Source organism: Erpetoichthys calabaricus, chromosome 7 (genome assembly GCF_900747795.2).
Source record: "Erpetoichthys calabaricus chromosome 7, fErpCal1.3, whole genome shotgun sequence".
NCBI lineage: Eukaryota > Metazoa > Chordata > Cladistia > Polypteriformes > Polypteridae > Erpetoichthys > Erpetoichthys calabaricus.
Genome location: NC_041400.2, coordinates 25,594,405 through 25,607,573, shown reverse-complemented (window position 1 = coordinate 25,607,573; position 13,169 = coordinate 25,594,405). Strand labels below are relative to the sequence as shown.

The 13,169-nt window shown below is 37.1% G+C and overlaps 1 protein-coding gene across 1 annotated transcript in view; it reads right to left on the bottom strand.

Annotated features, from left to right (window-relative positions):
• Positions 1-12,473, bottom strand: part of plgrkt (plasminogen receptor, C-terminal lysine transmembrane protein) — a 66,813-nt gene extending 54,340 nt beyond the window's left edge. Inside the window, exons 1-2 of the mRNA XM_028804944.2 lie at positions 12,313-12,473; positions 3,859-3,946 (exon numbers count right to left, since the gene is read on the bottom strand). Coding sequence (XP_028660777.1) covers positions 3,859-3,939 — 81 coding nt within the window. The 5' untranslated portion in view covers positions 3,940-3,946; positions 12,313-12,473. The remainder of the gene's footprint in view (positions 1-3,858; positions 3,947-12,312) is intronic.
• Positions 12,474-13,169: the final 696 nt, after the last annotated feature.

Genomic DNA, 13,169 nt, shown 5'->3' with positions numbered 1-13,169 from the left:
TGTGCACACCAAATGAAAGCTGGTTAATGAAGAGCACTTTATGTGATACAAGCTCCAAATACATGTTGGTCACATAGGATGGCTTTAATTTCATCTCAGTGTTTAGATTTTACCAGCCTTGAGCAATATGCATCTATTATTAACAATTCCTCATTATTGTTAGGCAAGTAAAACTCTGACTTAATTATCATGTCATGGTGTATTTTTGTATCTTTTGTACTGTCCTGATGCCATGCCACATATTGTCATTATTTCTTTCAAATTCTATAAACACCGCACAGAAATACTGCTTGTATTTCAAGTCAGTTGTGGAGGTGTCAATGTTTTTGCACTTTCACTAAATGTGGTTTAAAGAATGGTGGAAAAAGGAATAATCAAGGAGAAAGCAGATAAGACCATCTAGAAGTAGGATGACTAAAGAGTCAGAAAAAAGACAAGATTACAGGAAGGAGTCCTGTAAATGAGATGTGTAATTCTCAAATAGACGCATACTGAATGACAGAAATGCAATATTTGTGCTATATTCTACTTTTATTATTAGAGTCAGTTTATGAAAAAAGAATACATAAACATCCCAACTTCATATGTCTTTTGTTTTGTCACAGTAGGGCTTTAGGGTGACCTTATTTACCTTTACTGTGTAGAATGATGCAAATACCAATGGTATTTCGTACCACTCTGTCAGGGTTGACTGCTACTGCAGTTCAACACTTCAAATGCTATAGCCCTCACGTTTTACACCACCTTTTATATCTATGACCTCCGGCAGCAAGAAAAAAAAACAGAATTGGCAGGAAAGTTAAACATTTATTCATTTCATATTATAGATAAAATGGCCATAATACTGCATAAGCTGAATACAAATGTGAGTGTCGGCAATAAATAAGTTAATCTTGCTTGAACTATAAGTGGTTCTGTCTTGGTCTTTGCTACTGCATGGCCTTTGAATGGAGGGAGCAATGACATGGTCTCTTCTCAGATTGGAAAATGAAGAGAGATGAAGCTTCTTTGTTAACTCTGTCTTTATCTTAGCCTAGCTTCCTTGATATACCGTACATAGTGGACCAATGGAATAAGTCAGCTCCCTCCTTCATACCAGTCCTTTTCCAGCATGACTCAGCCCCATTCCATCTCAAGCAAGATTATCCTTTTAACTCGGTCATCTACTTTACACAAGTATTTCCTAAGACCAACAGGCCAGAATTTCTTAGATTTTATCTATACTCATTTCAATGTTCAGTAAATATAACAATTGGTATTTTTTCTCTCCAAGTTCATATTTTTCTTATAAGTATATATTTTTAATTATAATATTATTACACCATCATCATGATATCCATCCATCCATTTTCCAACCCGCTGAATCCGAACACAGGATCACGGGGGTCTGCTGGAGCCAATCCCAGCCAACACAGGGCACAAGGCAGGAAACAATCCCGGGCAGGGTGCCAACCCACCGCAGGACACAAACAAACACACCCACACACCAAGCACACACTAGGGCCAATGTAGAATCGCCAATCCACCTAACCAGCTTGTCTTTGGACTGTGGGAGGAAACCGGAGCGCCCGGAGGAAACCCACGCAGACACGGGGAGAACATGCAAACTCCACGCAGGGAGGACCCGGGAAGCGAACCCAGGTCCCCAGGTCTTCTCATCATGATATTATATTTTTTATATAACAGTTCTCTATAGGGATGGAAACAACACTCAAGGATAGCTGTTGATTTTCACTTCAAATATTCAAACTTTTTCAAAGACTAAGAAAATTTCAAAACTGTCCAGTACCCTGTCCACTATAACTTAAGCATGTGGTTACCAATTTCTTTTTCTTCCTGTGACCACCTGCAATATTATACTACCACCCATAGTAAATGACGTGAGGAAAAACTTTTAAACTTGTGCAGTATGAAGATACACGTTAATAGATATGCGACAGACCCATGACAAAAATAAATCTCTCATGCTTACTCATTCTTTTCCCCCCCACCAAATACTGACATTTCCTTTGAGAACTATGTTGTCTTTGAGCTTGTCCACCTTGCCCCTGAAGTGGTGTTTTCAGGTCACTGATTTCACTGAAAATGTCAGCCAAATAAGTCAGATGGGGAATGAGTAGTGCATCCATCAGTTATTTTGCCAAGACAGAAATATGTTGCTTCAGGAATTGTTAACATTTATTTCTGGGTATATTTGTGTATTTTACTGTGTCTTCTTGTTAGCCAATTTACGTCAGAATGACGCATAATATGTTTATATCCAATCACCATTTCAGCTCCAAAAAGCAAAGATAAGGGATGAGTGTGGTACATTAGCCTGTACGAAATTAAAAACTCTTTTTAAAGAAAGATACATCTTTAAGACTTTTGATTAAAGTATCTGTAAAGTAACTGTGTGGTGTTTAAAAGTAACACTTATGATTCACATTTACAATTACTATAGTTCCATCCATCCATCCATTTTCCAACCTGCTGAATCCGAACACAGGGTCACGGGGGTCTGCTGGAGCCAATCCCAGCCAACACAGGGCACAAGGCAGGAACCAATCCCGGGCAGGGTGCCAACCCACCACAGAATTACTATAGTTGAAAAACTCAATTTTGCTTTTATTCCATAGTAATGGAATTTACCCCTATAGCATACACCTCTTTGTCAGTATTGTCCTTAGGTACTTCAACTAAGGCTAACTTAGTCAATCAGGGATCTCACCCTTAAACCTAACTATAAACAAAAATTACACAATTAACAGAACACAAACTGAAATTAATCATGCTAATAGAATGAAGAAAAAGAAGATAATTAACAATTAAAAATCAATTTAACAGAAACAAAACTCAAAAAGGACAAAACAAAAACGAAGGGTGAAACCCTTGCACAACCATGACACGAAGGGTTTTTCACATTCCTTGCTTGCTCATATCTCTCCTATTTATGGAAAAGATGGTAAGGGGATTGGTGGTAGAATGTACCATTATTTAGAAATTTATTAAAACTTGCAATAAGTAATATATGCTGATTATCTAATGGCAACTCAGGAAAAGGACAACATTAACAACATTAAGACATTTGATAAAACACAATTTGTAGATCCTGTAGCTTCCCCCAAACCTTTGGGATGCTCTAATGGATTGTATTCATTTACCTAATTGTACTGGCTATGAATAATTACAGGTACAGATATTTTCTAAATGGTTTGTTTTTGCAGAGCATCTATTTGTGGTTATCTGTTGCTAAATTGATATAGCACACATATCATATATTATATACACATTATATAAAGTTTGTTAAATGCAAAAGATGGTTATCCAGGAGTTATGTAAGGAGCAATTAATGAAAAACATACCACACTGTACTTATTTTTCTGAATCTGCAAGTTTAACAGAAAGACTAAGCATTTCCGGTAAGAACAGACTATCAGATCTTTTCACATTAACCAAACAGAAAAGGCTAAAAGTGGGTCTACCATTTTCATTACAGAGCACTTTCTACGCATGAAGTGCTGATATATTATTATATGTACTGAGACAGGACTCAAATGCCCAGATGCTTTGCCTCTAATTCTCATATTGATATGTGGCACTCCCCCAAGGACCACTGTTCTTTCACCTTAAGAGGTTCATCGTGACCCAGCCACCTCTTCTTCTGTACAGCAAATAGATATTTAGTCAATGACTGAAAACATTTATCAGCATTGCATTACCCTAATCTAAATTTTAAGCTCTGCTTACGTACAGGTGACAACAGCTCTACATGACACAGTTTCCAATCTAAAGGCTACACTTACATAAGGATACAGAAAAGAAAGAATACCCTAAGTACATGGATGGGAAACAAGTTAGTAATTAAAGTAGTCCTACCTGTAGCCGGGAATTAAGTAGCATAAATTCCTGTTGTTTTTTCATATTTTCATCCAAGGACTTAGACATTAAAAAGCCCATATTTTTTCTATTAAAAAAAGTTAAAATAAATCTTATTACTTTGACAGTTTAAGTATATTAATGTGTCAACTTGTATGCTATTAATATCTATTGTTTTTTTTTATCACATCTTTCCTAGTTTGACATTCAGACTAACATTCCAACTTTTTGTTAACATACATGATTTTTTTTATGAGAACGCCCAAATAATACTAAGGATAAAGGTAAACATTTCTCACAATACAGATAATAAGCTATAATTTAACATTACAAAGTTCGCCAAATAAAATATATAATTCTTTTGGCTTATACAGTATATAAGACAACCGATTCCCACTAGTGACTCATTGTGTAGCATAAAGCACATCACTTAACCCAGCATTTCTCAACCTTTAAGTATTTGCGACCCGAGTTTTCATAACAGTTTTAATTGCGCCCCCCTAACGTTTTTTGAAATCCTAATAGAATTTATTCCTATATTTTTTGCTGCCGATACACCGCTACAAGTTTAAAATTTCCCTACGAATAGCGAAATTACGCCACATATGGCAACATTCGCGCCCCCTTTTTTCTTACTTCGGGGGGGGCGCACCCCACAGATTGAGAACCGCTGACTTAACCCATCTAACATTTGTGACACAAATATAAGAAAGGTCATACTATAATTTTGGAGATGTATTTACTATGAAATGGCTCCATATAAAATAAATTGTTTACATTTTCTGGACTCTGCTCATTTTGATCAGGAGGCTTTAACAAGTGGCATCTAACAAGCGAAAATACACAAACATACTAACTTGTCTAAACTGATATGATATGTCTCTCCACCTGGCAGTACATCTACAGAAAAAGGGAGTAAAATTGAGTCCCTGGGATGAATGCGTAAATGCCACAAAGATGGGATTGAACTTGTAGCTCATACCACGTGGGATGACAACAGTACACATTAGATAAACATGGCAACCAAATTTCATACTCATAAAATTCAGTTTTTTCTACTTAATATCCATTAAATGTAAATCTCTAGACTTCTCTCCAAGAAAAAGAGCAAGAAAGCTCTCAAGCCTTCACTACTAATTAATATACTCATAGTTCATATTTGATGGAGCCCCTCATTAATCGTTTTTATCCAACATTAAGTCTTTACTTCCTCCTTCTAATATTTTGTTCTTTATCAATATGGTATTTTGAGCAAATTACCATCACTGACTAATTATGTGACCCTGGTTTATTCACATTAATGGTCACTGCTCATTTTGTGCTTTACGGTAACAAATGATAAGATACTCTGAACAAAAGGTGTAGTTAAAATAAATTAACTTGACTTTATCTTAGACAAAAAATGAATTAATCCTTTATTCTTGGCATATAGCACTGACTCTCACTAATAAAATAAAAGCTTACTGCTATGTATAAAGTGTTGTAGACACCCATGAGCTTATTTGCTCCATTTTTGGAATTTTTATGCCTCTTTTTGGTATATTTATATTTTTATTGATGTAATTTTGTAATATGTTTTTTTGGTATGGTCGCCACCAATTTATATCAATTTTCACATGGCAGCGGTTAATTTGTTTAAAATTGCTATGTCTGATACTGGTTATTACTAAAACTTCCAACCTCTTCTTCGGTGTTAGTGGAAGCTAAAAGGTACGCCCATGAAGATGTTAGTTTTAGGCTGTTTGCAACCATTATTTTGACTATGACCAACTTTTTTTTTTTGTTTTGGTGCTCAGATCTAACATCTATTTTTTTTTTTATTTTGTTTCTGGCTTGTCCCCAATTTTCTTTCTGTCTGCTCCTACATGTCGAGCAGGTGGCAGTTTGTGAGACTCAAGAACTGCATTTCTGATACAGATATGAGCAACACTGGAGCACCACAAGGAACAGTTCTGTTTCATTGTCTCATCATTCTAGACACACCTCAGACTACAAATATAAAACCAAGTCATATCACTTGCAGAAATTCTCAGATGATTCTACACTTATGGGTTGTATTGATAAAGGGATGAGAGAGAGTAGAGGAGTTAGGCAGAGAAGTTCGTTGCTTGGTGCAAAAAGAATTGTTTGCACCTTAACATCAGCAAAACCAAGGAACTGGTTATTGACTTTCATCACACCAAAGAGCTTCTGTATCCGGTCACTATTCAAGGAATGGATGCAAAGGTCATCCACTCCTACAAGTACTTGGGTGTGGTGTCCACATTAATGACAGGTTGGACTGCTCTTGGAAGACAGAGGAACTACTGTATATAAGAAAGGGCAGAACAGACTTTTTAACCTTAGTATTCCTTAAATATGGAATGTGATATACACATCTACAACTTTGTGATAACCACTGCGATTTTCTACTCTGCGGAGTGCTGGTCTGGTAACCTCACTTCCAGAGAGGCCCACCGAATCAACAAGTTAATTAAAAGGGCAAGCTCAGTTATAGGACACACTCTGGACCCCCTGGAGGTCATAGAAAAGGAGAGACTTAAAATAAAACTCAGTGCCATTATGAACAATGTTGCACATTCTCTCTTTGACACACTAACACTGTGGACTTTCAGCCAACGAATCGTTCAGCAGAAGTGTGTCAAGAAATACTACTGGGGCTCCTTTATACCAACAGCAATGCGTCTGCATAATGCCTCACTGTAACCGTGATTGCCAAGTCAGAATTTGTCTTTCTTTTAATTTTCTTGCTTTATAGTCATTCTGCAGTGTGTGTATATTTATTTATTTACTTACTTACACATACACCTATTTATATATTTATTTATTTAAAGACCTTCAGTAAAAAGCCAAATTCCCCCCTGGGACCAAATAGTTTTATCTATCTATCTCATGGCTTATCCAGATGCAACTACAACTTTAAACACCTGTCGGCACTTAGGTGTTCATTACAATGGGTTTTCAAGTTAAAGGTGATATCACATGATTTGTGAAGACCCTTTCACTCTTTTGCTTCTGGCTAAACAATGGCCCATGTTTTATTCTATAGCATGCTACTGTACCAGTTCTATATAATCTGCACTTTATTCTCTACATCATGCTACTGTGTAGAAATTGGGCCATCCTCTTCCTCACCTGCTGACCTAAGTAATGCACTTAGTCATTTAAATAGCAACACAAGATAGTGAAGCAGGCAGTTAATTCAGTTTAATATAAATATGTTCAAAATGATTATATTAAAAATTCTTTTAAGCTAAAGTGAAAAAAAATCAAGATGAGGAAATCAGCATCATTTACCCTTATAATACTAAATGTTCAGCCTCTCAGACAGCATTATTCTTGCATTGCTGGTTGGTCTCTGAAACTCTACTGCACCGCACATGTATCTAAATCATGATGATGGTGGAAGACCCTCGATCAGCTCTTTACAAACCTTTTAAAGCTAATCTAAGTGTGGAGTGGTCATGTGTCCGAAGGGCTCATAATTCTTTGTCTGCTCCCCTCATCTTCTTGGCCTCATAAAATGTATCTTATTTCTGAGATTTTGGATCTCATAAAACTAACTTTATACTTCTGATGTGTACTTGCATAAACTTTGCACTTAGAAACAGCAGCTTGGCACTCTGAAGCAAGAGGGTTGTAGCGAAGTGAATGTGTAACAACTTGCACCCAGAAGGGAGTTTCAGCACTTGTAAAACCATAAACCAGTTGCTATCACTTATAAACCTACAGCCAAATGACATTTCACATAGCAGCATTTTTAAAAACTCTGGACACATTTCATTTAAAAATACATTATCAAAATGTTCAAGCAATTCTTATCTGAATACAAAAGCAAATACTAACAAGGTGCATTTTGCATAGCAAGTTATTATAAAACAAGGGGGGCTCCGCCCCCTGCTCGCTTCGCTCGCCTACCCCCGGCGTTGGGTATCCTGAAATACATTAGTCGAGCTCGTTCGTCTTGGAGCCGTGCCCGCTTTGCTTGCGGCATTTCAGACGCGCGTTGTAGGCGTCTGCGTTCATTGATTTTATCCAGGCGGGCTCGTGTTTGTATATCCGTCAGTCGAGGTCGTTCGTTTTGAACCCGTGCCTGCTTTGCTTCCGCAGTTTCAGACGTGCGTTGTAGGCACCTGTGTTCATTGATCTTATCCAGGTGGGCTCGTGTTTGTATCGTTGAGCTGTATTGTGTGTGAATTCGGTGTAAAGCGTTCAGCAGTTTGTACAATCCCAAGCAGCACATTATTCCTAACTTCACTCCGCAGTAGTGCCACTCACAATATGGTGGTGATGCCTGTGCCTTCCGTAGTAGTGCCACTCACAATATGGCGGTGACGCCTGCGCCTTCCGTACCATCATTGTGGACCTGTAGGGCCGCCGTAGCCTCTTCCATTTGAATCTGGGCTGCAGCGCAGAATCCTCTTTTCTGTGTGGCTGTGTCGTTAGTCGTTAGCTATGGGCGCGTTGTTGCTTCATTTCTCATTCACGTCAGTTGAGCTCTTTCGTTTTTGGGCCGTGACTCCTTCGTTCGCGGTGGATACGACTTTGCTCGCGGTTCATGAGACGTGCTCTGTACGCGCCTGCGCAGTATGTCTCATGGTCCCATCGCTGTGTACCTGCGTCCATGCCATCCGGTTTACCATTCTCGGTTAGTAATATGGATACTAAAGTAATAAAGGGTCTTTTGTAAAGTACTCAAGTTACATTTTAAGTTACTTTAAGAATCTTTGTGCTTCTTCCTCCTTTAGTTCACTATTAAATTTGTGGATATATATTGCATGTATTTCACTATGTACTGTACGCACTTAATACAGACAAAATCTCAGTATGCACTGCATGTAATTCAGTGTGAAGTACATTCATTTAACAAAATGTACGAGATAAAACCCCTGTATACAGTGTAAGCTTTTCAGTGCAGAGCATACATGTACTGTTGAGAATGAATTTGGGGAGTCCAGGTATGGTTGACACAAAGCACAAGAATCTAAAACTAGAGGGCACCGTCACTAAATTCTAAAACTAAAATGTGCATTACCTTAACCTGCAAGCCACCATTCTGATTCTAGACGTTCAAATTAGACTGGTGAGAGGTGAGCACAGATTTAGTGTTTTAAACTTTGAAACAAAATGTGACAGTGACAACCCTATAATTCCTACAAACCCTATAAAACACTTCACATCTTTTTCTTTTTTGCTGTAAATCTTTATTACATTAAGATAACTCATACAAAAGTGAATGTCTATATTTTGATGCTAAAAATTGGTTGCTACTTTAAACTGCACACTAATTAACAATAAATACATACTAAAAGTTTGGATGGGCATGTTATCTAATTTTTGGTGGGTTGATATGATAACCAGCTGCTTTACATTTTTTACTTGTTTGTTGAGGGGTAAATAATGCTTGAAGTTATGCTTAGGGCAATACAAAAATAAATATATAAAGTTTCATAAAAAAGGCTACGAAGTACAGACTAAGAGTTTGGCATAAATTTGCAGAATTCCTTTGTCAGAACAGTGTCTGAGCCATTTTTAAAGAGACTCCTATTCTCAAAATTTTGCCAGTAAATTTAGCTGCTTTGTGTTTTCAGGCAGCCACTGTTGTGCAGTTACACAAGGCAAGCACTGCTATATTGTTATTTTATTTGTGTTTTCAAAATCAATTTGTTTTTCTTTTGTAGTTAAATTTTATTTCTAACAATGTTTTTAGACTCTGTCCTTCCAACCGAAGATTCTACTATAGAGGAAACCAAAAAGAAGCACTGTTTTGCCACTTGTGAATGCTAGAATAATGAAAAACTTTAAATTATGCATTTTTTCAAGATTATATAAGTATGCTTAATAAATGTATTCTTTCTGCCACATGTTTGGCACACCACTGAAGCGATTTACTTGCACAGCTACACTATACACTGGTGTGAGCAGCTATGTGCATCATCATTCTTCAGCTCCTCACAATGTTAATTTCATTCATGTTCAAATTAAGTTCAGGTTTATAGCTTGAAAAACAAAATATAAATCAGTTTAAAAAACCCAACCCCCACATTGTTACAGCCAACCCAGCAATGCTTGAGGGTGACTTCAGATTTTCAATTAATGTTTAAATTACTTTTTTATGAGGTGCTGATCCTGAGACATACACACAAGAATAAAAACATGTGACAACCATACCTGGGTCTCCCCAAAGTCCTAAATAGCCTCTCATACACATAGGGCTGTGGAAACTTTTAACAAACCGCTGTGTTATGTAGAGTAGTTAAAGAGGAAACCTGGATAACTGTTAAAATTAGCTGAAAGACATATAGGGACGACTTAGTTCTTCACTAGCCAAACAAATTTAATAGGTTGCAAGGTTGCTTCTGATATGTCAAAAGTCTCACATTCTTATATACAGTACTAATAAAAGGTTTGGGGAAACACAGAAAATGTCATGTTTTTGATAGAAATCAATGCCTTTTTTTTCAAGATATGACCATTAAATTGATTTACAAACATAACTAAGACAATGCTAATGGCTTTTACTGCTTGAAATGACCGATTTTTAATTATTCACATATGACTGCAAAGCTCCACTTTCACCAGCCATTCTCTCAGTGTCCTAATAGTCAATTCCTACAGCTTATCATTAACTATCATTAACTAGCCATGCTACTTTTTTAATTAATTAATTGTAAATTTCCCCTTGGGATTAATAAAGTATCTATCTGTCTATCTATCTATCTAATTAGTTACTACAGAAACCTTTATAACTGCATTAGCACTGCCGAATCCTGTTATTCTGAAGGCTTGGGTTGGAATGTACTGGCATTTCTAAAGTTCCGTTCTGTGTTCAAAACGGCTAAAAATGCAACAGCTTTCTCAAGATACGTATCTTTTTTTTAGGCAGAATTAAGGTTTTTCCATTCAACAGATGGACAAGAAACTGAAGATTTGACACACTGTTTTGAAAGTAGAGGGCAAGCTGGATTTAACAGGATAGAAAAAAAAAAGGAGAAGACCCAGTTTGACAGCTGTACAAGACGATAAGAACATTAGAGTGTGTAGTATGAGAAACAAACACCTTACAGTTCCTCAGTTGGCTTCTTCCTTAAATATATGAAAAATATCAGTGTCATCTGCAACAGAGAAAGGACATCTCCAAGATGCAGACTATGCATTTTTTTTCCCCATTTCAACCTTTTCATTTGCCAGTTTCAGATATGGCTTTTTCTTTGAAACTCTGCCTGTTAGGTCAAGTCGCCTTTTCCCTGTTACCGACTGCGCTGATATTTGTTGTGTATTTAAGAAAGAAGCCAGAAGCCTGAGGACCTGTAAGGCATTTGTTTCTCAAATATAGACTCTGGTGTACTTCTTCTCCTCTTATGCATTTGTGCACCTTTGGCCTTCCCCTTTTTTTATCCTGTTAGATCCAGTTTTCCATCTTCTCTCAAGTCAGTAATAGACATCTTTGTGTGCAATTCTTGGTTTCTTGTCAAACTGCTGCACCTTTATTCTGCATAAAAATAAACTGACATGTTTCTTAAGAATGTTGTTACATTTTGGCCATAACTGAACCCAGAACTGCGCTGAATGCCAGTACCTTGCAACCTAAATGAACAGAATCACAGGTTTCAACAGTGCTAATGCAATTGCACAGGTTTCTTTAATAATCAGTTAGCTTATCCTTAATTAGCCATTAATAAATGCTAAGGGAGATTAGCATTAGGACACTGAATGAATGGCTCCAGAAAACAGTGCCTTGCAGTCATATATGAATATTAAAAATAAGTAATTTCAAACAGTAACAGTAGTGAGAAACGCTAGTAATGTCTTAGGTGTATTTTCAAAATCAAGGTGATAGTATCGTGATAAAAAAAGTATCAATTTCTATTGAAAACATGAAAATGTCTGAATGTGTCCAAACTTTGTATGTGTAAGAGTTTTTGATAGAATCCTACTGTAATTAATGCATGTAAGAGTTTCACTTAGTCGATGCACGGGACAATAACGATCTTATAAACCTATAATATATAGTGTAACAATCAACAGCCAGTCCTGCCATAATGACACCTGTGTAACTAAACGATCTGGATCACGGTGTCTAACTTCAGAGCTCAGACGTTCAGGATTCAGAGTTTTCACACCCAAGTGGTATGCATGTTCTTATTGAATGCTGCTACACTCATTAATCCAAGAGAGAAGGCATAAATTAGGTTTTCTACGTGCTGTGCCTGTTACAAATGCTATTTTAAAGTATGAATCCGGACTGAGAAGATGACATCGATGTCTAAATGATTTTGTCACAGAACTCGACTCCACGCTTAGCGGAGGTCAACGCACGGAGACTCCGGGTTACAATTTATTGACAAGCACCAAGACTCCTATGTATTTTAGTGACCTTCAGGTGGCGGCAACATAACAGCTTTATTATCAAAAACAGGCTACGCTGTGAAGAAGACAAAATGCAGTACATACCGCGGAATGACAGACAGAAGGCAAGTAAGGCGAGTGTGTGGTACAGCCAATACAAACTAGTACAGTCTGTCTGTTTCAGATAATTCGCCGATTAGTCTCTCAGGCTAAGATTGGCAGGCGCGTCGCGCTGTGACGTCAGCAGCACTGAGGATGGACGACAAAAGTCCAACCCGGAGAACACGTCATGCACTGACTGACGGAGGTTGAGTGCTAAAACCTGTTGAATCAATCAGCGCTAAACCAGGCAGCATCGTATCGCAGGTACTCAGACGCATATGGATTAAAATATTAAGTAATAATTGTTTTAAATACTAGATAACGAGGTTTTATAAATAATGAAAAGCAAAATAAATAAACGCAGGGTGCATATCTTAAATCAGTGATTATAAACTTCAGTCCTGAGGACCTCCTGGCTGAGGGTTTTCATTCCAACTAACTTCTGCTTTTAATTGGACTCCTACCTTTATTAATCTGTTAATTTGCCTTTTTCTGTTTTTCCTTGTCAATTCAAAAATTAGAAAACCAAGTGTTTATTGGAATTTATGTTAGAAAAGGGCTGCCTAAGTCTGTATCTGGAAAGGACGAAAAGGTCATTCTGATAATAAAAAGAAAAAAAAGATGAAGGAGGCCTTCATTAGGTGTATCTGTTAATTAATGTATGCTGCAAATGGAAAATTCAGTGTTTTTATCTTGATTTTAAAGATTTTCATCGCAATGCTTTTTTGTTCTATTTTTCCTGGTGTTCCAGTTATTTAAAATATTGTTAATTAATAAGCTCACTAGCACAGAGTTTCCTCAGCCTTAATTCATGAGACATCCCCCATGGAATCACAAGAATATGCGAGGGTCTTGACAAA